General features: G+C 48.5%; 11 protein-coding genes across 11 annotated transcripts; 6 read left to right on the top strand and 5 right to left on the bottom strand.

The window, feature by feature from the left end:
- Positions 1-68: 68 nt before the first annotated feature.
- On the top strand, positions 69-2,608 carry EV420DRAFT_1521353 (CHAT domain-containing protein). Its single transcript, XM_060472217.1, has 4 exons — positions 69-1,443; positions 1,490-1,625; positions 1,690-2,291; positions 2,344-2,608. The coding sequence occupies exons 1-3, from the start codon at positions 299-301 to the stop codon at positions 2,230-2,232; spliced, it is 1,824 nt and encodes a 607-aa protein (XP_060334329.1). The 5' UTR covers positions 69-298; the 3' UTR covers positions 2,233-2,291; positions 2,344-2,608.
- Positions 2,482-4,291, bottom strand: EV420DRAFT_1521346 (uncharacterized protein). The gene is made up of 10 exons (XM_060472216.1): positions 4,095-4,291; positions 3,874-4,034; positions 3,798-3,820; positions 3,661-3,743; positions 3,490-3,603; positions 3,384-3,430; positions 3,301-3,331; positions 3,072-3,246; positions 2,904-3,027; positions 2,482-2,852 (listed from the first exon to the last, which is right to left on the bottom strand). Exons 1-10 carry the CDS (start codon positions 4,141-4,143, stop codon positions 2,613-2,615), a joined length of 1,047 nt encoding a protein of 348 aa, XP_060334328.1. The 5' UTR covers positions 4,144-4,291; the 3' UTR covers positions 2,482-2,612.
- Positions 4,292-4,565: 274 nt separating this feature from the next.
- On the bottom strand, positions 4,566-7,635 carry EV420DRAFT_1521340 (general substrate transporter). Its single transcript, XM_060472215.1, has 18 exons — positions 7,490-7,635; positions 7,137-7,430; positions 7,023-7,081; positions 6,895-6,960; positions 6,828-6,839; positions 6,669-6,773; positions 6,554-6,616; positions 6,387-6,503; positions 6,301-6,337; positions 6,009-6,239; positions 5,858-5,957; positions 5,787-5,801; positions 5,617-5,731; positions 5,389-5,562; positions 5,309-5,329; positions 5,197-5,255; positions 5,035-5,146; positions 4,566-4,981 (listed from the first exon to the last, which is right to left on the bottom strand). Exons 2-18 carry the CDS (start codon positions 7,183-7,185, stop codon positions 4,799-4,801), a joined length of 1,518 nt encoding a protein of 505 aa, XP_060334327.1. The 5' UTR covers positions 7,186-7,430; positions 7,490-7,635; the 3' UTR covers positions 4,566-4,798.
- Positions 7,636-7,941: 306 nt separating this feature from the next.
- EV420DRAFT_1638955 (Chloroperoxidase) lies at positions 7,942-8,745 on the top strand (the record flags this gene model as incomplete). The annotated part of the gene is made up of 2 exons (XM_060476902.1): positions 7,942-8,084; positions 8,139-8,745. The coding sequence occupies 2 exons, from the start codon at positions 7,942-7,944 to the stop codon at positions 8,743-8,745; spliced, it is 750 nt and encodes a 249-aa protein (XP_060334326.1).
- Positions 8,746-8,812: 67 nt separating this feature from the next.
- EV420DRAFT_1141969 (inosine triphosphate pyrophosphatase-like protein) lies at positions 8,813-9,761 on the bottom strand. Its single transcript, XM_060466031.1, has 6 exons — positions 9,698-9,761; positions 9,544-9,639; positions 9,431-9,495; positions 9,198-9,381; positions 9,030-9,141; positions 8,813-8,977 (listed from the first exon to the last, which is right to left on the bottom strand). Exons 1-6 carry the CDS (start codon positions 9,711-9,713, stop codon positions 8,881-8,883), a joined length of 570 nt encoding a protein of 189 aa, XP_060334325.1. The 5' UTR covers positions 9,714-9,761; the 3' UTR covers positions 8,813-8,880.
- A 581-nt stretch (positions 9,762-10,342) lies between these two features.
- EV420DRAFT_1521327 (uncharacterized protein) lies at positions 10,343-12,421 on the top strand. Its single transcript, XM_060472214.1, has 5 exons — positions 10,343-10,401; positions 10,452-10,486; positions 10,550-10,826; positions 10,883-11,183; positions 11,234-12,421. The coding sequence occupies exons 1-5, from the start codon at positions 10,377-10,379 to the stop codon at positions 12,102-12,104; spliced, it is 1,509 nt and encodes a 502-aa protein (XP_060334324.1). The 5' UTR covers positions 10,343-10,376; the 3' UTR covers positions 12,105-12,421.
- Positions 12,422-12,512: 91 nt separating this feature from the next.
- EV420DRAFT_1264721 (ribonuclease H-like domain-containing protein) lies at positions 12,513-13,769 on the top strand (the record flags this gene model as incomplete). Its single annotated transcript, XM_060467243.1, has 6 exons — positions 12,513-12,569; positions 12,619-12,842; positions 12,895-13,088; positions 13,138-13,226; positions 13,282-13,431; positions 13,485-13,769. The coding sequence occupies 6 exons, from the start codon at positions 12,513-12,515 to the stop codon at positions 13,767-13,769; spliced, it is 999 nt and encodes a 332-aa protein (XP_060334323.1).
- A 1,542-nt stretch (positions 13,770-15,311) lies between these two features.
- Positions 15,312-17,950, bottom strand: EV420DRAFT_1521306 (extracellular triacylglycerol lipase precursor). The gene is made up of 13 exons (XM_060472213.1): positions 17,795-17,950; positions 17,587-17,734; positions 17,354-17,547; positions 17,185-17,303; positions 17,031-17,128; positions 16,892-16,970; positions 16,678-16,839; positions 16,545-16,631; positions 16,157-16,487; positions 15,898-16,107; positions 15,724-15,846; positions 15,485-15,669; positions 15,312-15,434 (listed from the first exon to the last, which is right to left on the bottom strand). The coding sequence occupies exons 3-13, from the start codon at positions 17,475-17,477 to the stop codon at positions 15,327-15,329; spliced, it is 1,626 nt and encodes a 541-aa protein (XP_060334322.1). The 5' UTR covers positions 17,478-17,547; positions 17,587-17,734; positions 17,795-17,950; the 3' UTR covers positions 15,312-15,326.
- A 624-nt stretch (positions 17,951-18,574) lies between these two features.
- Positions 18,575-19,607, top strand: EV420DRAFT_1521305 (uncharacterized protein). Its single transcript, XM_060472212.1, has 2 exons — positions 18,575-19,401; positions 19,447-19,607. The coding sequence occupies exon 1, from the start codon at positions 18,630-18,632 to the stop codon at positions 19,398-19,400; it is 771 nt and encodes a 256-aa protein (XP_060334321.1). The 5' UTR covers positions 18,575-18,629; the 3' UTR covers position 19,401; positions 19,447-19,607.
- Positions 19,608-19,832: 225 nt separating this feature from the next.
- EV420DRAFT_1745448 (uncharacterized protein) lies at positions 19,833-22,501 on the bottom strand (the record flags this gene model as incomplete). The annotated part of the gene is made up of 11 exons (XM_060480131.1): positions 19,833-19,946; positions 20,024-20,150; positions 20,393-20,471; positions 20,759-20,807; positions 21,014-21,097; positions 21,124-21,302; positions 21,584-21,663; positions 22,097-22,201; positions 22,311-22,349; positions 22,395-22,428; positions 22,475-22,501. The coding sequence occupies 11 exons, from the start codon at positions 22,499-22,501 to the stop codon at positions 19,895-19,897; spliced, it is 855 nt and encodes a 284-aa protein (XP_060334320.1). The 3' UTR covers positions 19,833-19,894.
- A 1,199-nt stretch (positions 22,502-23,700) lies between these two features.
- EV420DRAFT_1141726 (uncharacterized protein) lies at positions 23,701-25,418 on the top strand. The gene is made up of 4 exons (XM_060466030.1): positions 23,701-23,832; positions 23,887-25,140; positions 25,201-25,292; positions 25,377-25,418. Exons 2-3 carry the CDS (start codon positions 23,897-23,899, stop codon positions 25,253-25,255), a joined length of 1,299 nt encoding a protein of 432 aa, XP_060334319.1. The 5' UTR covers positions 23,701-23,832; positions 23,887-23,896; the 3' UTR covers positions 25,256-25,292; positions 25,377-25,418.
- Positions 25,419-25,535: the final 117 nt, after the last annotated feature.

Below are 25,535 nucleotides of genomic sequence, written 5' to 3'. Positions count from 1 at the left end.
AGTTGCCTAGCACTGTGCCTTTTCTAGTTGACCGTGTTTTTTCGCACACGTGACATATTGAGGAAAATCTTTTCTATCTTAGCCTTTTAGGCTGTCGTTTGTCTGTCGCATCTCACTCAGTTCTCATGCTATACCATATGAGCAGATCAAACTCATAAAAAATCAATGATACTCGATAAATTTTGAGTAGGATACATGGCCGAAAAGCGTTTTCTGCGCTTGTTTCGCGCCCTGATCGATTACTGATCGACCAAAGAAGCAATCCTTGCCTGCCTGGTAACCTTTACGACTCGCTCTCATGTCGCAGAGGAATTCTATAGCTGACACTGTCTTTAAAGGCCGAGAAATCCTGAAGCTTTGCCCGGGTGACCGTCTGGAGCGTGTCTCGCATCTTCACAACCTCTCTGTCGCTCTCAAAACCCGTTTCGGACAGGATGGTCGGACAGAGGATCTTGAAGAAGCAATTGGTCTCGCTGAGGAGGCTGAAGTGCTTGCGATAGCCATCGATCATCCTTACCTACTATGGTTTCACCACTGTGTCGCCGCTTCTGATCCCAGCGTCCCCATTGCCGACAAGCTATCCGCCTATCCCAACGCGAGCGCTGAGGAGAGGTTTGAGGTAGCACTCGAATTGGCTAACATTGCTCGCGTGCATTACACATCTCTCGGTATACGGGCATACGAACTTGCCATGATGCTCATTGAGCGGGTGCTTAATGTGCGCTTCACGGGCGAGTCCCAGCACCGTTTCCTTTCACGACCAGATGTTCGTCAACTACCGTCTCATGCAGCCTCTTTAGCTATCCAGCATGGTGCATTAGATACCGCAATCGAGATGCTGGAGCAGGGTCGGGGCCAAATATGGGCCAAGCTGCGAGATTACTCGTATCCTTTGGGCGATCTCCCTGCGATATCCGATGAGTTGACAGAAGCTTTCCGAAATGTCTGCGTAGGGTTGATGCTTCTTTCTATTAACCCAAGCAATGACGTTGAGGTTACCGAGGATCGTCATCTCAAATGGATACAATGGGCGGACACGCTGGAGAAGATCAGACAGCTAGATGGATTTCAGGATTTTCTCCTCACCAAGCCGTTTAGCAGTCTCCAGGCGGCTGCGAGTGACGGACCTGTCATCCTCATCAACATTGACAGTCATCGCTCCGACGCGATTATCTTGCGAAGTGAGGGTGCACCTAACTTGGTTCCCCTTTCGCCAGACCTTCCGCAGATACTTCCCAGTATTATCGAGACACTGGATGATGTGAAGCAGAATGCGCGGGGGAGCAGACCATGGAATGATGACGATGATGGACCCTCCAGCGCCCTGATCAAGATTCTTCGTGTCCTTTGGGAGGATGTCTGTCAGCCTGTCGTTGGGCATTTGCTTGCTACAGGTGTCGCGGAGCAGTCTCGCATCTGGTGGTGTCCAACGGGCGTGCTTTCGTCATTGCCTATCCATTCCGCAGGGCCATATATCGAAGGAAGAGAGAAATTTGATGGATATCTTCGTCTCTTCCTACACACCAACTTTGTTTGCCCTGATTAAAGCTCGTGCGAGTCTCCATGACCTATCTACGAAAGGTGTGAAGCTACTTGCCCTCGGTCAGTCAAATACCTTATCCCAGGTAAGTATCAGTTCAGCCACTGTTTCCAGCAAAGAAATGTTCTTTGACATACTTCGTGATACAGGTCAAATTGGAGTTTGAGCAGCTTCGAAATGTGTTTGGTGATGCGGCAAACCTGCTAGACGGCCATGAATCCAAACCTGACGTGTTCCTCACAGGCGCATCATTTGAAGTCTGGTTACATTTCGCATGCCATGGTTTTCTGAACGCAGAAAACCCTTTAGAATCATACTTTGCCTTGCACGGCGGAAGTCTATCAGTGAAGAGTATTATGGAAGGCGCCACCGCCTTACACGGCGAGCTGGCATTCCTGGCAGCTTGCCATAGTGGCGCGAGCGACTCCGAGCTAGCTCCAGACGAGATGATGAGCCTTGCCGGTGTGGTCCAGATTATTGGCTATCGCTGTGTCATTGCAACCCTGTGGGCAATGGCAGATGTAGATGGGCCAGTCCTCACTCGAGATTTCTACGGTTATTTACTGCAACATGGCATTGCTCACGCTGATTTCCGGAAGTCAGCAATAGCACTACATTTTGCCATCAAAGCCATGCGTGATAGAGGTATCCCCATTGAACGTTGGAGTACGTTCATCCATATCGGCATCTGATGCATCTGCACGAAGTCAATGCACTATTATCAAAACGGATTTATGATGATACAGAACGCGTAAAATCCCCACATTCGTTCGCGATCTCATCAGTGACGAAACTTGTTTTAGAGTTCGCAGGTAGGACCATCGGTCCAGTCTCCTCCTCCAAGACCCTCCCGAGATTGACGCGCGAAATCCGATAAAGAGACGAAAGAACGGGGGAAAGAAGTCATCTACCGAAGCTCATTAACACCACTGGCACAAAAGACCATGCTTCTTCTTTCACTGCATCCTCTTTAACATCAATTTCGGCCTCTTTGTGATTGCTATCAAATTGCTACTGTCATGGATAAATGTGATTGTGTGTATACTACAAATGCGCTGCAACTCTGGGTTTTTTATAGCTTATCTTCAGCGACTAGGATGACACTTTTAGCAACATTTTGTCCTGTCTGGATGCGTCTGATGGCCTCCCCAGCGTGTTCAAGCCCGTTGGTGATATCTTCGGAGTACTTAAACTCCCCCGACGCAACCTTCTTTGAAACGACACGGTAGAACTCGTCTTGCCACTTCTCCGTCAAGTCCCCTTCGATGAAACCGTTAATAGTGAGACGCTTAGAGACAATCTCGAAGATGTTCTATGAAGCATTATCAATGATGAAAGGATGGGAACGCGGAAAGCGACAAGCCTTGAACGGATACCCCTCTTTGGAATTGTATGTGGTTATCATACCGCATTCCAGGAATCGAGCGCGCCTATTAGCAGAGCCAAAGGCGGCATCAAGGGTCGCGCCACCGACGTTATCCCAATATCTGCCAGACAATGAGGTACGTATAAGAGACGTAGTTCAACTCACACATCGATGGGGCCCTCCTTTTTCAGGACTGAAACGGTATCAACTTTCTTGTAGTTGAAGGCAATGTCTGCACCGAGCTGTTTCATGGATTCGACTTTTTCATCTGAACCAGCAGAAGCGATGACTTTAAGCCCGTCGAGCTTTGCGAGTTGGATAACCAGGCTTCCAACGGCACCTACCAGGCAAACGTGTTAAAATGAATGTAATTAGTAACTAGATAGTGGCTTGCCCGCTCCGGAACTAACGAATGCGACTTCGCCCTTTGTGGGATCAATAATTTTAATACTCGAATCTGAAGGGTGATATCCTTACCTTCTTCGCTTTGGAATATTCTCTCCACGCGTAGAAAGCCGTTTTACCTTGAGTTGGGCAAGAATCATTGTCTGTGGGTTTTCAAAATGCATAACGCGATACTCGCCTGGCATGCCCAGTACTCCGACGTAAGCTGACCATGGGATAGATTCTTCTGTCTTAGTTATAACCCTGGCCTTTGCAAGCTTCAGGTCGGTAATGACACTGTATTGCTGAAAATCTAGTTTCCGAGGTCAGAAACATGAAATAATGTAATAAGTAAAAAGATATTGCTCACTGATGACTCCGGTGATATGTTTTCCAGCTTTGATGTTCGGATTCTCGGAACGCAATACCAAGCCCACTCCATGGTTGGTCAGTCTGTATATGATCGAGATAGCTCCAAGCGAGACCTGAATGTATTCGAGTACTTACGGCTGGCCTATGTGGAATGCCGCCTGTGTGTATGCATTCAGTGAACCAGTTTGTTATACGCCAAAAGAGAACTCACGGAATACGACTCTATAGCGGGATCACGCATTTTGCCTCGTAGATACGGATCAACTGATAGCACGAGGGTCTTGATCAAAATCCCCCCATTCAATGGAACATTTTCTAGATCGATTGTCTGTGTCGTGTCATAAATCGTCGTTTTCCCTGGTTCTGGGTAACCTAAAATATACGGTATATTTAGACTGATCTGATGAAATTTGAGCATGACGTTGTATGTACCTTCAGGAATTTCGTTAAAGAGAAGAGTGCTGTTGGGGATTGGTGACATGGAAGTAGAATTGGGTGAGTGCTGGCTGGAGAAAACAGGAAAACAGGATTAATTGGGGGTCTTGGATGATTAATACAGCTCGGACCGGCAGAGGGAGGCATCCCGGCGTACGATCTGTTTGCACAGCGGTATCTACGTCATGGTTGTGTCTACGTTGGAATTTGAAATAAGGCTTTAATGTCCGTAAGAAAGGTCCCTGACAAAGTACTCAGTGTCCGCAATTTGAGGGAACACGAAACGCGTATAAGCACCCAGAAAGATTCGGATACCAGGCTAATAGGACACAATGAAACCTGCTCAGTGCTCAGTGGCCAAACCAGAAATGAACGATCTTTATGCGCGCTTGCAATTGATTGGCGCTTTACCGCGACTCTTGACAGCACAAGGTCAAAATATTGGTATCCAAACCGATTTTATAATGATACGGAATATGGGAAAAACACTTGTATTGTTCTGTCGATCTCAATACAGCATTCTAATCATCCCTGGATTTAGAGTTTTCAGATGCACCGGCCCATCCTTCTTTATGAGTTCGCAGTGACTGAGATGACACGTAGAAATTGGTGAAGAGCAGACTTTGTCATGACAGAAAAAGAAATCATCTACCAAAGCTCCGAGCAGTAAGGGACACCCGTGAAAGGAACTGCCGAAGTTCCTATGCGTCTTCCTTCATCGCGTCCTCTTTGACATCAACTTCAGCCTCCGCTTTCACCGCTTTGGCCACAGGGTTGCCTACAACTGTGCGTCCACGGCTGCTCCAAACCCCACCGGTGATACCTCCCTTCTCAAAGATATGATCTATAGCTTCCAACTCTAGGCCCCGCGTTTCAGGGAAGAACTGCAGTACGAGGATAAAAATGTCACCCAAAACAGCGAGAAAAGTTTACTCACGAAATAAACAACTGGAACCCAGCAAGCGTTGAATATCGCGAAGATGATGAAGACACGCCAATTGATATTCTGGATAGCAGGTGGTGTCATTTCAACGACAGCGAAGACACACCTGTATGGGCGATGATGAAAGAATCAAGAAACAAGTTGAACGAAGCTCACATCCAATTGAAGAAACTTGATATCGCAGATCCTCGAGCACGAATACGAGTGGTGCTGATCTGCGCCCATCAGTCTCAAAACATTCCTGACATGCAATCAAGTCTACACACACCTCCGCTGGATAAAGCCATGGCTGAAAATGTGCGCGTCAGAAACCAGAAAGCGGGACTCGATGTATATATATAGGCTTACGATAGGGAGGAACCCAATTCCTAGGAATATCTGGAATATGAATACCATAGCTGTGGCACCATAAGCCGCGGATCTACTTCCAGTCGACAGAAGGGCAGAGGCTATGATAAAACATGTTGAGAGGCCAGTAGCAGATATCATGAGCAAAGGCCTGCGGCCATAGCGATCGACGGTCTGGTTAATGAAAGTCAGTATGGAGGTGGCACACAGAAAGTCGAGATGACGGACCCAAAGAGGGATGAATGAAGCGAACATGTAGGTGATCGAAGTGCATCCCCCGAGGATTAAAGAAAGGTTTCGCGAAAGGCCCATCGTGTTCTGGTATACCACGGGTGCGAGGTAGCTAATAATGAATAGTCAGAGAGAAATGGAAGCTGATATGGTCAGATTTGACAGACTTGATCATATTCGAACTAGCATCCTCAAGTTAGGATTGTACTGTCAACAGCAGCAGACATCAAGAGCATACCCGGTAAACTGTTGCATGACATTTATACCTATACAGAGGCATATCCGGCGAAAGTTGCCAATGGGACCGTTCTCCAGCAACTCTTTATACCTAAACGGTCCTGAAAGAGGTGTCAAAGAAAAAGAACGCAGAGGCCCAAAATTCGGTGTACCTCCAGCGCTCTCCTGCTCCAAAGACAGTTCTATCTCCCTTTGTGCTCTCACGACGTCAGGATGGTCTGGACTATCACGATCTTCAAGCATGGCTATGACTCGAGCGCCTTCTTCCTTGTACCCATGGGCAATGAGCCATCTAGGCGAGTCGGGAAGTACCATGGCTTGTAGAAGAAGGCATAGCGCGAAGACGGCTTGGAAACCGATCGGTAGACGCCATTGACTTGGTCCTTGAGATCCGAGTAGGTAAGAAAAAGTGAGCGAACTTGCGAGAATTAGAGCGGACCTCACCTTCCACGAAGCTCATACCGTAGTCCAGCCAGTAAGCCTACATGCTCGTCAGTTCGATGATAAGCAGATATGACCAAGAGCCATACTATGACTAGTCCTACGATCGTAATCGTAGAGTTTAAGCAGACTAAAGCTCCTCGGATATGCCCGGCGCATGTTTCTGATTGATACACCGGAATTGAAGAAGAATTAAAGCCATTACCCTGTACCGTGATATCAGCGACGTAATTTCTCACACAAATTCCACACGCACGAAGCCGGTCACAATGCGCCCAACATATAGCTGAGCTCTCGTCGTCGAGCTCGTGAGAATGGCCTGAAAAAGGGACCTCAGAAGACGATGCGAGAAGAACGATTGGCCGACCTACGGTACCGATAAGCATGATGGTAGCACCTGACATGATCATTCGTTTTCGTCCAACGGATTCACCCCAGAAAAAGACCACCAAGCTCCCGACTGCACAGCCGATATCCTACAGAGCATGATGAGTAATTGAGAGGTGCTTAATACAGCAAAGGTTACGCACATAGATTGCTACCTACAGAGACGGGATACTCAGGATTTGCTAGGCATGGTATAAATCAACAACTCACAATAGTTCCTTGGGCTGTTGCATCCGGACGGTTGAAATCCTGTCCGAACTGGTTGTCGGCACCGATCTACAGAGAGAGCATATGTTTATGCTGGCCTGTTGCTGGACAGGGCTGACTTGGCTACTCACAATTCCGCTCATAACGCCTTGATCATATCCAAGGAGGAGGAAGCCTTGGCAGCAGCAAGCTAGAGTACCCGGTGATGAGCTAAATACTATGTTAAACAACACGTATCAGCGTACCCGTTATGGCCCACACCATATATTTCCCTCGCAATGGCATAATCCACATGTTGATTGTGGGGGTGGGGTAGTGGGGGAATGCGGGGAAAAAAGGAAGCGGGATTAATACTTCCAGTGCACCTAGGGCCACTGTTTTTCTACGGTCCGTGGGATGTCTTTTATCATTATGGGCGCCGCGAAAAGTGGTGCAGGAGGTCATCTGAACGCTCTAGCTCTTGTAACGGCCATTTTTTATCGTAAGAGCATCACAGGGTTAAGGTATGAGAGAACCGTAGCGGTCCGGTGGACCGGTAACTGTAACTTCTTCGTAAATGTTGTATTAAGCTTCGAGAAGGCGGAATGATACCCGGTACCTGTTTGGTACTGATCTCGAGCGACTAGCCTCGTAGAATTAAACTTGAACGTAGCGGCCCAGATTCCACGCATGACGCTTATAATGCCCAAGCATAGATCTATTGCAGGTGAAAGGACTATACTTACGATTGAAAGTTGATTGAAAGCTGAGAAATCTTCGATGACATAATGCCTTCGCGTCGGGTACCGGATCGGTAAGCCGAAGAGCTTAAAACACGCTGCGGACGCGTCTTGCTCCTTGAACACGAACATCCTACTCCCTCGTCTTGTGTCCATCCTATTCTATCTCGCTCTTTCTGTTTCTACCTCTTGGTTTAATTCTCGCCGGTCGCCCTTTTACTGCTTGAATACTCCACGAGTTGATCTCGCGGTCGTCTATTCTTTCTCTCTGGCAGGCATACAAGTTTACAGCTATCTCAGGCAGCACACATCTCCGATACAGCTCTTGACAATGTCTATTTCTTCTTCTCGCTCTTCTCGAATTGCTGCAGAATCATCCAAGGTTCTCGACCATGCTTACATTGCCGCAGCATCCTCCAGCCGGTGCAGAGCGCCTTGCCCCGCCTTGAACGCCCTTGCAAATCATGGATATATGTAAGCTCTATCATTTATTAACATCGCTTGTGGCTCATTATCGTGGTACTCTAGCTCCAGAGACGGTCAAGGCATCGCTTTTTTTGACCTCATCAGAGCTCTTGTACATGTCTACAACCTTTCCATCCCGCTCGCCCTTCTTCTTGCCCTCCCTGGCTACCTTCTTTCTGGAACCTTCCATTTCAAAGGCTGGCCGTGGCAGTGGACTTGGGTGCTGAGTCTGGCGGCCCTTTCAGACTTTGGCGCCTCCAAACTCGCGCACCGAGCCTCTCTCGTTCACGTAAACCATCCTTCTCACTGTCCTGACTCTGAGCTCCTCGACGCCTTGCTCAGTGTCTCTCCTTCCGGACTGTCCATACGTGACTTTGCGATGGTCCGTGTCAAACGCGAGGCCGCGCTTGATAAGCCGATGAATTGGTGGCATGAGCAGGTTGCCCTAGGCGAGAGTGGACTGTCGTGGTTGTTATTCCGCGATGGTAGCGATGGCACGGCTACTGTGCCGGTGGAGAGGTTGAGGCAGTTCTTTGGTCAAGAAAGGCTTCCTGACGGCTGGTGGGAGCATGTCAGGCCGCAGCAGCCAATTGGCCTGCTTGCGGCGAGGAGAGTAGCAAATGAGGTGCAGAAGGATATGACGGTTATCCGAGGCACCGAGTCAGACTAGTCTGTTACGCATCCTATATTGAGCACATGGACTCGCTACATTTTACTATACAGCTAGCTACTCTAAATGACTCATGACATAATTCGACCCTATTATTTACCGGATTTCTGGCATACTCTATGTCGATTGTACGGTTCACTGGTCTATGGATTGAAGGTAGACACGAAGCTTTTCAAGCGCTCTATATCGATGTGAAATCTTGTTCTTCACATCGGATGGCATTTCAGCGTAGCTGCAAGAAATTGGTTGGGTGGGATAATTGGTAGGGAATAGAACGTACTCACGTCAAATCACTGCCGTCGGGCTGGAACACGGGGTCCCATCCGAATACTCCAGGCCCTCTTGCGTGCACGATGGAGCCGTCCGTTCGTCCTTCGAAAAGGTGCACCTCCTTCCCTGTGATTGGATGTGAGGAAAGTGAACATGACTGACAAGAAAAGAAAATAGATGACCTGGTCCTTCGCAGTACGCAAAAGTGCACAAGGCCCACGCAGCTTTTGTGGGGAAGCCAACCAGGAGGTTGTTCAAGCCTTCGTGGCCGAGATCAGCAAGGAAGTGCTTGATGTATGGACCTGGGAGGCCTTTAAGAGCCTCAAAGCAGAGAGCGGTGTCTTCTGTTATGCATGGTCCGTTAAGCTGGTAGACAATCAGCGTACTTTTTTTTTGATATCCTGGAAAGGTTCACCAGTTCTGCGGCTTTGCTACATTTGGCTCTGGCTACCTCTTGAGTAGTGCCTTGTATTTCTTCGACTGGAAAAGGTCGGTTGTTATGACGGATAGCCGAAGGATATGACGCACTGTCTAGACTCCTGGAGTCAATCTCGACTGGCACAGGGCCGGATGACAGGATGGCCTTGACTTCCTTGAGTTTGTTGGCGTTACCGGTAACGAATACTAACGACGCAATTACTATGCGGTATGTTTCAATCTTGAAAAGTATAGCAATACGCACTTAGAGGCTTGGACATTTTTATGAGTCAGGATGAAATGATGGTGAGATTGATCGGCCTAGACCGATTCATCAAATAAAAATTTAAGATTTCTCGAAATAGACACACACGCGTTCATGGCGTGTCCCTGCCCCCGTGCCGTATCGATCCGCGACAATACACGATGCTGGTCCTTGCATGCCGGGGGCTGTATTGTCTCTCCCTGAATTTTCGCGTCTTGTGCGTATGACCGCGACATTAAATCACGACCAGATGACGACGGAAAGATTTCATCTTGGAAACTGTTTCCGCAGTTTCAGATCGACAGATAGCTTGTTCAAAACAGAGACATAACGCCCACATGAGCTATCCGAAGTCCTCAAGTCATCATTCATCATGATGTAAATAGATCAATCTGTCACAGGCGGCTCACGTCTTCTAGGTCTCGACCCCGGAAAACTGTGGGGCACTTAGGGGAGCTACAGCACCTGGAGGCTCCATGTACCCTGGGCACGCTAGCTCCGAAATGGAGAACAGAGCTGGAGGGGTAGCGGGAGAAGGTGCCGAGTTCCGGCAACGGAGGTTTTCCAACAGAAGCACCGCCAAACATTGCCACCGATGGAGTATCCGGGGTCTGTCCTGATCAGGCGAGACCCCGATTTGAGAATCCCCTCTTGAACATTTACTACCATCACCTCTACCATGGGCTCTGCAAGGCGAAGTAACTGTCAGTTTTCCCTTCCTACAGGCTGTTTTCAGCTAATATCGAGCTCGCAGTACGCTCTCGAACGACTCGCTCGTCGAAAGCCAAGGTATGTCTATTCAGCTGCTTTTTAACTATGATGAGCCAAGGATCCTAATATGGCAATTTACAGCTTTTGACCGATCCCACTTCGTCTACCGCTGAATTACAGAGCCAGCTGCGGTCACTGGGTCTCTATGCGGCGCCGACGGTTGGGGATGGGAATTGCCTTTTTCGCGCTCTTTCCGATCAATACTACGGCTCTCCGTCGCGACATGCGCAAGTGAGGCGCGATGTGTGTGATTGGATTGCTCAACACCGTGAACGGTATGAGGGCTTCGTCGACGTGGACGAATTCGGGAGTGGGAAGGAAGGTTTGGAAGGGTACTTGAGGGGCATGCGGGAGAATGGTAAGTATGCGATTTGTTTACGTCCGTCTTGGATTATGTCTAATTTACGTTTGCAGCTACTTACGGCGGCCACATGGAACTTTCTGCGTTTGCGCATCTTACGAAACGGAACATCAAGGTCGTCCAGCCCGGCCTGGTGTATGTCATTCAGTGCGAAAGCCCCAAGACGCCGCATACTTCTGCGTCCATCATCAAGCAAGAGGAGGAAGACCAGGTGATGGACCTCGATGGATTGAACGATCGCGACCGTAGAAGGATAAGACGGGACAAGAGGCGCGCCGATAATGTTGAGGAAGAAGGAGATCCCCCGGACGGTGAAGACGAGGACGGTACTAGTGGTCCAACAATTTATGTTGCGTCAGTCACCATTTCCATTCATATCGCTTCAGCGTCCTTATACTTCTTAGATACCATGACTGGGAACATTTCTCCTCTATCCGTAACCTTCGGGGTCCCCATGTTGGACTGCCATGTATTCAGGAAACACAGGCCTCCGATGAAGACGGCGATATCATTCCGTCATCTCCAGTGATATCGAAGAATGCAAAGAAGCGGGAATTAAAGAACGCAATGAAGAGGAAGACCGTAGCCAAAGTTAGACTGCGTCTTTCACATCCTTCACCAGCCGATCCCAGTCAAGTCCCTCTACCCGTCACGCCTGCACGCTCGGTTTCTCCTGCTTCAACGTATACACCACCTCCACCCTCGACTTCGCCTACCCCCGCTCCTCCTAATCTTAATTCATTACTACCCCCTACCAGGCTGCAACGGTCACCCAAACGGTCATTCGACGAGACGTCAGCATCGGGCTCATCCGAAACCACAGACACCTTCAAGTCTCAAGAAGAGGACGAGCGTGAAGGACGAGCTAAACGAACACGTACCAACGCCGCTATCCAAGCGATCATCGATGATTTTGACGAACCATTGTCAGAGCTATCCTCCTCCGAATCAGAAGACGATGACGACGATGAGCAGTCACCACCGCGCACTACGCCCTCGTTATCACCTGCCTCCTCAGCCGCTTCGTCCTCGGAGTCGTCGTCGTCACGAGGTTCTCCAGCGCCTGTCATTGCGGAGAAACCGCTGACACGGCGACAACGGAAACGATTGGGGTTACCCAAGAGCCGTCCGAGTGCTGGAAAAATCATCATCCCTGGTGGACGTTATGTCCCAAGTGGTGTCCAGGTGACAAATGCTGACGCCGATGACGAGGAATGGCGGCGTAATGGCAGCGGACGTGTCGATGTAAGAGGATTCCGGGAACTCAAGATATAAGACCTGCGGGCCAGGCCGCTGGTATATCTGCGTTTTTTCTTCCAAGTCCTGTCCAAGTTTTCGTTCCTCATCATTGCATTTGCATTGCATCGGACTTTTTTCTAGCACATTTGTTACTTATTTGTCAATTTGTCCATACATTTACAAGTATCATCAGCAGTACAATAGTATTTTTAGAGGCACGCAACAATCACGACTTTCATGAGCAGTGTAACCTTTTGTGCAGAGAGTGGATTTTATTTGGTGCGAGTATGTAAGAGGATTAGGTTATTTTTATTGTTTATTTATGCAAATGCACACTTTGGTTCTGTACCGCCATCTCAGAGCATACAAGCTCTTTTCTTTCGACCGCTAACACCGTGTAACGAACCGGCGACTTATTCAAACATAATGGGAGGCGGAGCAAAAATGGTAACGCAGAAAAAACGACCGTCGGCGTCGTCGAATTGGCTTGCGCTTCAGAAGGTACTGCTAGGCCAATTCTTACAGTATCGTCTGCTCATTGAATAGGAAGAAATTACCTAGCTCAACATCCCACGAACAGCCCAGAAAGCGGCGGAAGACAGCGCATTCCCGGTCTCCCAGTGTCAACTCATTTGCCTCACTTGCGATTCCTGAAGAAATGCCAGAGCATCCGCCACCTTCAACTTCAACTTCAGATTTGAAGAATGGGGAATCGCTGTCTGCTCTGCGACGTATGGTCGCAGGTGAGGTCACGTATACTGATGCGCAGAAAATGTGAGTTCTGTAGGCCTGTCGTCTCTGCATTGATTGATATTGAGGGAATCAGGCCAGGCAAATACCTCTCGATAGATTGCGAGATGGTGGGTATAGGCATTGATGGGTCCGAGTCGTCGTTGGCACGGGTGACGGTGGTTAATTTCTATGGGGCGGTGCAGATGGATGAGTTTGTGAGGCAGAAGGAAAGAGTGGTAGATTATCGGACGCGGTATAGTGGAATACGTCCATCGGATATGGTCAGAGGTATGTCTGTTGCGTACGTTCTGATCTTTTCTGGGCTGACGGTAACTAGCAAAACCGTTCGAGGAGGTGCAAAAACAGGTATCGGACTTGCTGCAGGATAGGATATTAGTGGGACATGCAGTATACAACGATTTGAAGGTGCGGTGCTCAGTGTTGCAAAGCAAGTACTTAATCTTAACACCCGCCACCTCAGGTTCTCCTTCTCTCACATCCACGAAGTCAACTTCGCGATACGCAGTATTATGCTGGAAAATTCAAGGTGGTAAAAAGCCGTTTTGTCGCTCTTCGAAATCTAGTAAAGCAGGAGCTGGATATAACTATACAGGATGGAGAGCATTCAAGTGTATGTTCGTGTCTCTTTCTCCTCCGGCTCGTCTGACGCCTGCTCTGTTATAGCTGACTGATGCGCGAGCGACGATGGCGGTTTACCGGTTGCATCGTAAAGAGTGGGAAAAGGGCACCGTGCAGAAGAAGCCTGAGGGCAAGAAGCGGAAGAGACAGGATGCCAACAATGAGGAGGTACAGGTGGATGCGTTCCCCGGCGGTGGGAGGAAGGGTGTGAGTTCGGGTTTGGCAACGGTGGTTCGACGTAAAGATGAGGGCGGCGGCTCAAAGAAGACGCAGTGGTGGAAAGAGCTTGGTGCAGGCGCTAGTGGCTCGAAGGGAAGTATGAAGGTTTGAGCATTGCGTAGAGTAGTATTTCATTTCAAGGTACTTATCTTTCCTCTGGAGCTTTGAATAATTAACCGATGTTTCTGGTAGCCTTTGTATGTGTGATCATCTCAATACTGGTGCTTCGGTCGTCGTGGCCACTCCCTCCGTTTTGGTCGAACGGATACTCACCACGATGATAAGAACTCTAGTCGGCGTGCTTGCCAGGGCGCGCTAGTAGCAGCGCAGACTTGTTACTTTTAACAAAAGCAATCGTCAGTACGTAGTGATGGTTTTGCCATGAGACGACCTCAATGAGATGTTTCAGCGAATTTACTGTGCTATCGGCACCTTAAGCTGTCACCATCACGAGAAAGTCTCGAACTGGTTTCTGCTCCCGGTAATTGCTACAACACTTCTCTTCGACCGGATGTTAACACGAGAATATAGTGGTGACAATTCAACCTGACTATGTCGTATCAACAAAACTCGGTGGCGACTATGTGTCTGGACAACTAAGGTAGCAGGAGGCATCGGTGCCGGCGACAATATCCAAAACGATGGCAATTGCGAAGGAGATGATGAGCTTGAATCTCATTTTGTCAACCCTACACTGGAGCTACTGGAACTATTGATAGAAACCCCTCCTTCGGATCTGACGGTGAAGGTATTGTTTGATTTCGGGCCCGAAAACCCTCAGTCGTGCACGGCTTGCCAACTTCGCTACTGTCTGATAAACTTGAAGACAGGCTGGAGACTCGTGGCGGCGCGTGGACGACCTTCCCATCTGGACTAGGCCAGTCCTCGCCAATATGCGCTCCGTCTCAGACCCTCCAACATCCAGCTTGCCACCCTTTCTGCCGTCGTCATCGCTTCGCAACCCGACGACGGCCAGTGATCTCGACGATGATGAGCCACCCACCCCGCCGAGACGCAGCGTCGTTATCGCGCCCATCACCATTCCCCGTTCGTCCAGCCCCGTCACTCCAGACGCTCCCCTGACACCGCCCAATGCTATCTTTTCTTTGTCTTCTTTGACCCCTTCCCCGGCTCCATCCGTGACGCCTCGCGTTTATCGCTGGCCTGCACCACCCTCTCAGCATGAGAGCTCTGGCCCTCTTACCAACCCCATCACTCGCATGTCGCATGCTCGAATTGTGCCTCAGCCTGCTCGTATCCGTCTTCCCACCTTTAAAAGTATCGCTAGTCATAGATTGGGTCGGTCTGTTTATGCAGTATACTATCATCTATCTATCTTCTCATATCTGAACGCATCGTCCCTTCCTTTGTTGTACTTCGGGTGGATTGTGTTTGGATTTATGCTGTCATTTTTCACTTGTATAGATTGCGTTCTGTTTATTTTTCCCTACGCTCCCATCCATCGGCACACGCTCCATCCATCTTGTATGTAACACGGTAGTCTCTTTCGTACTTACATTACTATCTGTGTATCAAACGGAAATGCATAGCCAATTTTGATTTCTCGTGAGTTAGATTGGAGTTAGATCGAGAGTCCATTCTCAAATAACTCCAAGACAGCTTAGGTGTCGAAACATGAAAAGAACTACTTATATATCTATTGGCCTCCTAACGATATCGGAAAGCGACTTTCTGGCTAATGATGAAGTCTATCTTCTCCTTGTTAAAATCATCGGGTACCATGGTCAAGTTGTCGGCACTAATTTGTAGCAGCGCCTACTTGAAGTCAGAGACTTCAGTCCTGCGAAGACAGTGGAATGCATTACCTGATCGCTAGCCGTATACTGAGCCCATGTTGGGCGCTGCGAGCCGAAGCCGTCGTTGGGATCCAGACTCGTTGCGAATGACAACCAATAATCAATCATCACAGTACTCAGGGCAACTACTGACGCTGTTTCATTCATAGCTGCTACGTCGCCGAAGACGAATGGAAGCTCTCCCCCATGGGGCACTTCGTGCGGAATGAGCACTTGGCTTTGTAACGTTCAAGTAAAACAGGACTTACCCCCGAGGTAAGCCGGTATAGAGGAAAGTCGTTGTGCGAATCTATACGCATACGACTTCACGCCCACATCCGCGGTCGTTTGGCTCCAGAGGCGTCTTTGGGAGTTGAATGCCAGGTCGCCCACTGGATTCGGGGTTAAAAATGTAGGGCAAAAAAAGGGAGGCTCGCTCATACAGATTGCAGATATCCTCTTATTGCCAGGAGACAAGCCAAAGGTCTCGTTTCCTGTATTATACGGAGACCCGTCTGCTGGGTCGTCCGGATACAGATCCATCAGTTCATTCATGACATCTGTCGGGACAGCAGGGGGCGAGTAGCTTGCATTCACTATTGAGCGAATCACTTCTTCGGTATAGTTCTGCGTCGGCGAGCTGAACAGGGTTCCTGTGAGCTGGGTTAATACAGGTACAATACATTTGAGGAGCGTCCTTGCCTTCATCTAGATTTGTACCAGCAATGAACGGTAAACGCGCGAACTGTCCCGTGAGGAGCAGGCGCGAAGGCAAGTCAGGAAAGAGACCTGAAGGCCCATCGAGAGTAGGACGAAAAATAAACTTCTCCGTTGTGTTAGAATACGCCTGTAAAAATCCTTCGTAGACTTCAGAAGAGCTCGCATTTTGCACGCAGGAAAATGTTGGAGATGTTCCGACGTAGCTACTGCACTCCGGTATGGCGGCCACGAAATTATTCCAGGCATCTTCTCGATCTTCTCGAGCAGTAGCATTGAATGGGGGTGGGGTGCTTGCAGTCCCGGACTCGAAGATCTGGGATTCGGGTTGAGTACAGCAAGCACATATGAAGCTGGGAGTATTTCAACCCACCCCCGCCCATGCCAGGTCCGAAATTGACGGATGTAAGAAGAGAATGGATGTCATACTAGCCCCTACACTCTCTCCGAAAACAGTCACCTACTCACTCTTCAGTCATCTACAAACGCTAAAAAGAGCATCAAACCTTGTTCTTGTCGCCACCAAATGCACCGATATTGTGTTGGACCCATTCTAGTGCTGCGAGCTGGTCTTTGAGCCCAAGATTTAGTTTTTCTCTGTCCGTGGCCTGTGGAAATCCGAGAGGCCCGAGACGATAGTTAAAATTGACGTAAATGACGGGTGTGGCCTGGATTAGGTGCTCAGTATTAGTGCTACAGGATGCAGATAATAACACCTACTCTTAGGACACTTTGGGTCACAATTGTACTACCGTCATAGAGAGAAGCTGAGCCTTCATAATAACTACCACCGTGGATCCTAAAAGAATTTTGAACAAATATTAGCGGGCTGTTCACCTTTTAAACAGGGATGTCAGACCAAAATAACACTGGCAGCGAAGCGTTATGGAATGTCCCAGATGGTCGCAAAACATTGATGGTCAAGCAATCTTCCGAGATTGCGTCGATAGGCAAGCCCTATATTGAAAGGCTCAGCCTTTGAAGAGCACCACAAATAAAAGGGAAACACCCACGGCCTGGAGGCAAGCCAGATCAAACTCACTGGCATTGAAGGTTTCAACTTCGAGATCAGTTTTCAGCACGGGAGGCTGCAAACGCAACGCTCCAAGAGGTGGTTCAGCGTATGGAATGCCTTGATGCTTCCGATAAACAACAGTATTTAGACAGCGGATGATCACAAACCGCCAAAGAACTCTAGCTGCGAGAGCGATAGGTCACTCCCTACAAGCTTCGTTGTACCCAGTTGAACCTCAGGCAGAGAGAGCGCCAAGGAGGCGTAGCAGAGAAACAAGAAAAAGGCCAACATGAAGATGGTCTAAGTGAAGTCCATCACCACCAGGTTAAGTATCAACTTGGATGCCTGAGGGCGGTGAACCCTGCCGGGGATTTGCAACAGTGGCAGCGTCATAAGCCCGAAAAGACTGACGTCCGTCGGCTAGTATAACCGTTAACGTTAATGAAAGACATTGGCCCTTGAATAACCCCAAGGTCTATTATGCCTAGTCGTCGCGTGTCGCATGCCTTGACAAAACCGAATGACGCTCAGGCTTAGAACGCCCAGCGCTGAAATGAGAACAATTTAATCGACGCTTAAAAATCAGTACGAAGGCGGCGGCGGCTTACAACTCTCCGCAATGGGTGGGGGGGGGTACTTAAAGTGCCAAGGGAGTAGCGATTGACAGGGCCTGGCTCAAAAGCCCTAAGCCTAGCCGAGCCGAGCCTAGCCTGAGCCTGAGCGGGCTTGGGCTTGTGATTTTACAGGCCTGAGCCTCTTCAAGCCGAAAACTGGAACTGAACTGGATTGATTGGCCATCTCCGCTGATACAGCTCAGGTAAATAGCCCAAGCCCTCCAAGCCGAGCCGGGCCGGGCTTTGACAATCCTCTGGTCAACAAACGATAGGGGTCCGGTTGTTCGGGCCGTACCACTTCCCTGCTCTTTCAGTTGAGGAAGATGGCGAATTTTGAGGAGGAGGAGGTGAGTTGTATTGGTGTATTGTCGATGCTATCAGTCCATATGTCTCACCGTGATACTAAACCCAGGCAGAAGTGCGGAAGAAGTCAAGATTAAGAGTTAGGGAAGAGTGGTATGAGATAGAGGAGAATGTAATGGAGCGTTAAGTTCGTAGAGAGGGTGCGGCAGGATTCATGGAGGCGTCCGATACGAAAAGTTGAGGAATGGATGTGGGAAGACGAGTAGACGATGGAGCTCGCACCAGCTTACATAAACAGGTGCCGGATTCGGATGACCCTTGGCCACAGCGCATGGCTTGCCATGTTTGGGCTGTGGGCCCGGCCGTTCCTTATTGGGACCTTGGGCCGGTACCAACACCAACACCAACAAACGATGAGACACACGTTGCTTTTTTTTTTCGACGACGACAGCACTTAACTCCTCCTAGAACACGAAATATCTGATAAGACTTTCATAAGCAGCATCAACTGTCTTCTTCATCAATCATGGCCAACTTGACCCGGAACGTGAAATCAGGAAACGAATGGACTCAGAGCGAGCTCTCTGCCTACAATATCCTAGTAGAAGAAAAGAGTTTGGCCGAGTTCTTCGGCGTTGATGAGCTGCCGCCACTCGCCGATGGCATGAGCATCTTCAGTGAAACTGAGGATCGCTGTTCGGCCCCCGACGATGAGACTTACAAGTTGCTCCTTTATCTCGATCTGGCCAATCGCCCCAGGCCAGGGCAAGAAGCTTCTGTTCAAGTTTTTACAAAGGAATTTCTCCAAAAGCTGGGATATGATGCAGGACGGCGCATCGTCATGATCCAGCAGAAGCTACCTTTTATCGTCTGCGGTACAAAGTGCAGCGCTCAGACTGATGTCTGCATCCTCGAAGAAGACGAAATCCTCCTACTGGTTCAAGAAAATAAGCGCCTTGATATACCCGATGATCCCGAACCACAGCTGGTAGCTGAAGCTATCGCTTCCTTCCAGCATAACAATATCGTTCGTGAGAGGGACCTGCATCTTCCAGCCCTTGATGAGGCGATCTTCCCAGCGATCGCGCTCTACGGCACTTTCCCTATTTTCTATAAGATAAAAGTTACCTCTACTCTTGTCGTCGCCGTTGGCACCGGTACTTATCCTGTTGATACCACCATCGTCCATCGTCACGTTCCCAAGCTTCCCCTTCGCCACAGCGACCCGGGAATGAAGCCGCTCGATAATAGAAAAGCCCTTATACGATATTTCCAAGTATTCAAGCAATTTATTTGAGGTAAGCATTTCATCTAGGCCTAGCTTATCAACTGATGATTTCAAGGTGTCGCGTGTGTGAAGATGCAGTCCATATAAGCCTGAATGCCGACTGGGAGAGGAGACTTTGTTTATGTAGTTGTCTTCCTTGGTATTGTACAACTAATTGGCCGATTTGTGAGTTGACACTTGAATTATAAAGCCCGATTAGAATTTTTTCGCACAGCCTACGCTATACCTCTCCCAACGGGATTTAATGGTATACTAACAAGGTCTCGGTCCACTTTCCGACTTTGAAAGTCTCGTTATATTTCTGCCTGACTTGGGTCTAGCAACTTCATGTGAAGACAACTATAAGTGTCGCAGGAAAGGCACCCTAGCGTACAAACGTCCTAGTGAGTGTCCTTCTTGATTAATTCTTTCGCCCACTCAATCGCATTTTTCACGTTGAATGCCTCGGTGAAGATTCTCAATCTCTAACCAAGTATTCGACGAGTAGCAATGACGTCGGAACTCTAAGTGTCGTACTCCTCAATGCGATTGTCAGGCGAAGTCCTTGGCTCGCCGCTAAGATTCAATCAGATCCATGCTTCAACTATTTCTCTGCAATCCCGGCTACTTTACCAAAATCTTCCTAATCACACCACCCGTCAATCAGGTCCTGCTCCGCGTCTTCGACCAACGCTATTCGAAACGTATCATCCTTCCCGAACTCCGCGCCGAGATCACCAAAATCGATAGATTCTTCCTCACGGACGCCGAACTTGTCTCCTACAAGATTCAAGGATGTCAATCAATCTTTCCGTGCTTCGACGATGTCTCCTCCTTAAGCTATGATGCCGATTGGACTAGGGTTAGGTATCGATTCCAGCTTCCCTGTGCAGCCGTCTCCGAAAACCATTCAAAGTTCGCTTCAAGGCCCACGTCGGCAAGTCACAGTGCAGCCGCCTTTAACGAGCAGCTCGGGCTCGGGCGACTGCCGGTGCGCTTCACTTGACAATGTCTCCTCTTACTCGTACTCTTCCCTGATTTGTTTGCTTTCTCGTGACGCTTTGGCGCAATTTCTGTTCCCTTCTCCATCTCCAGTTTCATCTACTGTGCCTAGATTTCGGACAGATATATTCAATTTCTTTCACCTTGTGTTTCTCTTTTGGCTTCGTTTTGATTCTTGTTGTCCCACTGTTTTCCTTTCCATGAACTCGTCTGTTCACTTCTTTATTTCGTTATGCTTTATGTATCATGCTACAGCAAATACGAAGGTCACCCTTTCGGTGTCTAAACGAGGAATGAGTTACTTGCAACGGTGGTTTGGAAATGTTCAAAATTGGACGTAGAATTAAGATGCATGGAATGGTGCTTTCCCCAGGATTTGGGCTTACCACTTCCTCCGCTGTTCTCTGGATCTCGAAAGGTGCATTAAGTACACATCTATTTTGTACAAAACTAATGTTCAGATATACTTGAACACGTCGAGATTCACCGTGAGGCCAGTGTCTTCTCTAGATGTTTTCGTGGCTTCAATTTAGCGGCTTGCAATACAAGCACACTTTACAAACCATAGCTTTCTTACAGCTTTTCGCACTTCATATCTGATATTTTCATCGTGCCAACCAACCGCCTCCTCCCTAAATTACCTAGCCTCTACCAATTTCTCCACGACCTGGGCTCGGTCATTTCTTCTCTCGTCGAAATAGTCGGTGGTCCGTGTCTTCCTCCAACTACCGTAAGGTTCTTTTCAGCATACCACGGCCCAAACACTCCCCTCTCTAAAATCAATAATCCTAAAAACTTGGCCTCTCCAGCGAACGCTCCGATGGTCGTATGTCGAGAGGACCTAGCTGTCGCAGAATGTTGCGCGTGTAAAGCGAGCTCTGCACAAAGTCCGCATGGAGAAGGCGGAGCATTAGCGAGAAGCATTCGGATCTGAAGATGCGCCATCAGCACGGTATAGAAGCAACAACAGAATGAAAAGCAAGAATACCTCTTGTCTTCCGAGAACGGTTCCGGTTCGATAGGCGTCCTACACTCATCTAGCAGAAGATGGGGAAGAGAACTTCCTTGCCCCGTAGTCATAGTCGTAGAAGTCACCACCATCATCCTCGCCACTGTGGCCGCCCTCTTCTTCTTCCGCTGATTTCGCGTCTGCATCGACAGCTTCGCCAGTCTCTACCGCCTCATCTACGCCCCTCTTCTTATCTTCTCACCTCGTCTCTAGTGCCCGTCTTCCATCCACATGTTCCTTGATCCTCCTCAGTGTGTTTCGCTTCCGCTTCGCTTCTTCCGCCTTCCACACTAGTAGATAATAACTAAAGACTTGGGCACGCAAGCATCCACGGGAACAGTGTGGTCCGCCGTATCTATCAAATTGCAGTAGCTCTCTTGCAGATGTTCGGGTAGCGCGTCGTAGATCAGAGTCTGTCCCTCATTCTCAAGTAATTCCCGATCTTCATAATGGGGAAATGCCAACTGCAGCTACAAAAATGCGTGGGTCACCCGTCTGTGTCGTTAGAGGCGTCGGAAGTCGGAACCCAGCCTTCGGCTACCAGAAAATGACTGGTCTTGATGAGGCAGTGCATCCGAAAGATTGAGTGTAGCAATTCACCTAAAGTGCTTTCTCTCCTTCTTTATCGGTGTCCGATAAAGCGCTGAACAGCAATGGAAGACATTGTTAAAGAGCGTAGCCAGTTCGCGATTACGCTTCGGCTTCGGTCACACACGTTTATACCGTACAGGTGGCCTACGCGGCTGATGCCTAGGCAGTGGAATACTGCTTATAGTGGCGCCGGAAGGGTCGTTGACCAGAAGTATGTCAGGGAAGTATTCTACGGGGACGCGTTTGTCAAGTTTTTTTGAATTGCTTCATAGTCCGTAGTTTTACAGGACTAAAATGTTGATCTTTAGATGCCAAAGACGTAGTATCATGTTACTGACCTTCATTACCCGTCACACTACGGGTACCATCGATGTTAACTATAATGGCAGTTAGCAATGAAACAGACAGAAAAAGACCCTCACCTTTAGGGGACGTTTGCTCCATTGATGTCATTTTCTGCAGTTATCGTCAGATCCCGCTCAGGAGACAGTTGAAAGGAAACCTTACTACCCGTTGCCAGATTGGACATGTCTCCAGCCCTCTATTCTAAGTTAGAATCTTCGACGCTGTGTCGCCAACGGAGCATTATCACTCAGATTCACTCTCAACGGAGATTATCATCAAATTTAGACATTAAACATAGCACCAAAAAGTCTGTTCACTTTTGTGGGGATCATTGCCCTGAACACTGTTCTCGTCAAATTTATGTCAGAGAGTATAACTGTGGAAACATACCTGTTGGTAGACTATGTCGGCGTCCTTCTTTTCCTTCTACGAGTCGGGTCGCTTGTCATATCATCTTGACGAGAACTATCGTCCAAGTTAGACACGAAATGCGACAGAAACCAATTCTGATCACCTCCGAGCGTCTGTCTCTTCGTCCTTGATAACATTTTCTGCTTTCATCATCAGCGGTCTGTTAACGCAAAAAATAAGCCTGTATGACCCGTTGGCAGAAGATGCCTGTCCTGGCGCTTCACGATCTCTTCTGCGGTAGATTCGATTGGGATAGTTGTGTCATTGTTTCGTCGGTGCTGGTTCCGAGGGTCAGTCTGCTTTCTTCTCTGTGGATTATGAGTGTCTATAGAGGACAAGGACTTTCACAACGAACCAGTGTTCTTGACACCATCAAAGAAGTCGTGGACAGAGAAAGCGATTTCCTTCATACATCTCATCTGCCAACCCCAAGATAGAGTCGTCTTTCGGGACTTCGAGCACCGGCCATGGCCCCAAGCAGTTCAACTCGTGTAACTGCAGATTCTTTACCAAGGTACTAGCACAGAATTGATCCGGAATGCTTCGAGTCCAATTTGGCCTTACAGTCACGTCAGGCAGACCACCAATTCTACGATACATTGTATTAAAACCATGGAGTTGAATGAGTTTACGTACAAGTACAAATCACCCATTGCATGCCACCAAAGGATACTACTGAACGTACAGATGTCTTTCGGTGATTCTGGAAGAACTGGTCCATGAGGCCATTCACACGAAGCACTCGCCGTCGTCACCCATCGTAGAAGGAAAAAAATGCGTGCCCAAAACCCATATGCATCAGTTTTTACTGCAAGGCAAAGTAAGATCAGCGCCATCGTTGCGCAAGTGGTAAGGATAAGAAGAAAGAATGTAAAGAAAGAAAAATGGAAACAAGCCCATTTAGTGGCCTCCATTTAGTTCGTGACTGAGAGCGTAACATCACTAACATCGCGTGATATATGTCACAGTGACACCTGCTTGGGCAATGCCTTTGCGAATTCAACTTGCGCCTCAAAAACGCCAAAGAAGCAACGCGAATCTTATCGTGGAGTCGGAGTCAGTAAAAAATCAGATAATCTGTATAGAGGTTCTGCTGGAACGCTGGTAAGTTATTGAATTGACTCCAGTGATCCATAAAGTGAAATCCTTTACGTATAGATAAAATTTCATGGCTTTACTATCTGCCTCGTCAGGCTTCCCCCTACCCCAGGAGCTGACGAACATGATCATCGATGAGCTCGAAGAAGATTTTTCTTCTCTGCTGGCCTGTTCTCTTACCTGCCGCTCCTTCCTTTCCCCGTCGCGTAGGCGAATATTCTCTGGCGTTGCCTTCGATAACGCAGCCGACATCCGAGGATTCTACGCTATATGCTCAGAATCCCCAGAAATATCCTTTTGCGTAAAACGCCTATACCTGCAGGATTTTTCCGGTTGGATTATCACCGAAGACGATCTTTTAACGTCCATCGTGAAAGGCTTAGTTAACCTTGGGACTCTATCACTGCAGAACATGTCATTCCATAATCTTTCAAAGGAAGTTAAGCTTTGCTCATACCGACTAAAGCTCCTAGTCCTTGACGATATAGCGGTTGATGACATCCAGGAGTTTTGTTCGTTTCTTCGCGGCTGTCGTCAGCTCCATACGTTGTCGATATGTGGCAATCTTATCTTTACGGGTGGCCAGTCTGACACCTCTCTTCATGAGGACGATGATGATCCCTCTCCCGTATCTTCCCTCCGAAACCTGATCATTACATGTACACCCGGTTCCCGACGACTACTGAACACGATTCTGGCCTGGCCTACACCACCCGTCCGCATCGACGGGCTTGAGCATCTCGCCATACACATGCAATTCGACGGTGATCCTTATGACCATTTAAGCGTAGAGAATCCTTCGCTTCTGAAGAGAATCGTAGACCTTAATCGTGATAACGATAAGCTAGTCCGTGTTTCAGCCTTATTCATGCAGGCATGCGTCGATGGCCGCACCCCTCCCCCCTTTGATCTTCCTGTATCTCACCTACGTGCGATATCCATGGACCTAGGAGATTTCCCAGATATATTAGAAGTCAATCCGCTTCCTATCCTGGAGTGGTGGACAAACGCACTCAGACCGTCGCGTAACGTTCCGACCCGCTTGGAGTCTCTGAGAATTCAGCTGTATCTTGATGACAAGAGTACCCAGTGCTGTTCCGCCGCGGGTAGAGAGGCTTGGGCAAACCTCGATTCAGTTTTGGGAGATGAAGGTCATCCACTACGGAGATTAGCGATCTGTTTAATTGGAGGCGAGGATTCCCCTCTTGGAGAAATATCAGAGATATTAGATGTGACGGAGAATGTCATCAGAGAGTCCATGCCTCGCCTCGTCCAGAAGGGAGCTCTGTCTTTCAGTAAAGACTTTGGAGACAGGTAAACGTGAATTCTGTGGCTGTATCTTATTTTGATCGCCTTCCTAGTGAATCTGATGAGGAAGATGAGTGGGGTATTGTCTACTAAATCGAATTTGTGGCGAGATGTATTGTGACAATCAGTCTCATACTGACACGATATGGGTGTAATTTGTACGTCTATCTCACTGGACACACATACGTCCTTCTTCTCCTTGTCGCGGGTCCCGGACTATTGATGGAAACCCAAGCGAATAGCTCGCAGACCCTCGAAGACGTGCACTGAGGCGCTGTGAAATGAGAACGCCAGAAAGGCGGTCCTTGTTCAACGTAAACGATGTCGGCGGTGGCTGAGAATGTCCGGTTATCCGAGAGATATCAATGGGGCGTTCTATTGGCGGTGATGCCGACGATCCC

This window comes from Desarmillaria tabescens, assembly GCF_030435595.1.
Source record: "Desarmillaria tabescens strain CCBAS 213 chromosome Unknown EV420scaffold_8, whole genome shotgun sequence".
In the NCBI taxonomy this organism is placed as follows: Eukaryota; Fungi; Basidiomycota; class Agaricomycetes; order Agaricales; family Physalacriaceae; genus Desarmillaria; species Desarmillaria tabescens.
This window is presented reverse-complemented; position numbering and strand designations above follow the sequence as displayed.

Bases quoted from the DNA above. Each gene is read 5' to 3' on its own strand.
- EV420DRAFT_1521353 (XM_060472217.1), top strand. From the start codon at position 299: ATGTCGCAGAGGAATTCTATAGCTGACACTGTCTTTAAAGGCCGAGAA. The intron at 1,444-1,489 runs GTCATTGCCTAT...GAAGGAAGAGAG, and splicing joins TGTCCAACGGGCGTGCTTTC to AAATTTGATGGATATCTTCG. The intron at 1,626-1,689 runs GTAAGTATCAGT...TTCGTGATACAG, and splicing joins AGTCAAATACCTTATCCCAG to GTCAAATTGGAGTTTGAGCA.
- EV420DRAFT_1521346 (XM_060472216.1), bottom strand. From the start codon at position 4,143: ATGTCACCAATCCCCAACAGCACTCTTCTCTTTAACGAAATTCCTGAA. The intron at 4,035-4,094 runs GTACATACAACG...CGTATATTTTAG, and splicing joins CTTTAACGAAATTCCTGAAG to GTTACCCAGAACCAGGGAAA. The intron at 3,247-3,300 runs GCAAGCCACTAT...TTTGCCTGGTAG, and splicing joins ATTCGTTAGTTCCGGAGCGG to GTGCCGTTGGAAGCCTGGTT.
- EV420DRAFT_1521340 (XM_060472215.1), bottom strand. From the start codon at position 7,185: ATGTGGATTATGCCATTGCGAGGGAAATATATGGTGTGGGCCATAACG. The intron at 5,563-5,616 runs GTCCGTCATCTC...TTCATTAACCAG, and splicing joins CTTCATTCATCCCTCTTTGG to ACCGTCGATCGCTATGGCCG. The intron at 4,982-5,034 runs GTGAGTAAACTT...CTCGTACTGCAG, and splicing joins GGGTTCCAGTTGTTTATTTC to TTCTTCCCTGAAACGCGGGG.
- EV420DRAFT_1141969 (XM_060466031.1), bottom strand. The intron at 9,496-9,543 runs GTGCGTCATATC...GACCTTTTCCAG, and splicing joins TGACTCCAGGAGTCTAGACA to TCGAAGAAATACAAGGCACT. The intron at 9,382-9,430 runs GTGAACCTTTCC...ATTGTCTACCAG, and splicing joins GTAGCAAAGCCGCAGAACTG to CTTAACGGACCATGCATAAC.
- EV420DRAFT_1521327 (XM_060472214.1), top strand. From the start codon at position 10,377: ATGGGCTCTGCAAGGCGAAGTAACT. The intron at 10,487-10,549 runs GTATGTCTATTC...GGCAATTTACAG, and splicing joins CTCGCTCGTCGAAAGCCAAG to CTTTTGACCGATCCCACTTC. The intron at 11,184-11,233 runs GTCAGTCACCAT...TATACTTCTTAG, and splicing joins GGTCCAACAATTTATGTTGC to ATACCATGACTGGGAACATT.
- EV420DRAFT_1521306 (XM_060472213.1), bottom strand. From the start codon at position 17,477: ATGTTGGCCTTTTTCTTGTTTCTCTGCTACGCCTCCTTGGCGCTCTCT. The intron at 17,129-17,184 runs GTGGGTGTTTCC...CTTTCAATATAG, and splicing joins ATCTGGCTTGCCTCCAGGCC to GGCTTGCCTATCGACGCAAT. The intron at 16,632-16,677 runs GTTTGATGCTCT...AAGAGTGAGTAG, and splicing joins TTGGTGGCGACAAGAACAAG to GTGACTGTTTTCGGAGAGAG.
- EV420DRAFT_1521305 (XM_060472212.1), top strand. From the start codon at position 18,630: ATGGCCAACTTGACCCGGAACGTGAAATCAGGAAACGAATGGACTCAG.
- EV420DRAFT_1141726 (XM_060466030.1), top strand. From the start codon at position 23,897: ATGGCTTTACTATCTGCCTCGTCAGGCTTCCCCCTACCCCAGGAGCTG. The intron at 25,141-25,200 runs GTAAACGTGAAT...GAATCTGATGAG, and splicing joins AGTAAAGACTTTGGAGACAG to GAAGATGAGTGGGGTATTGT.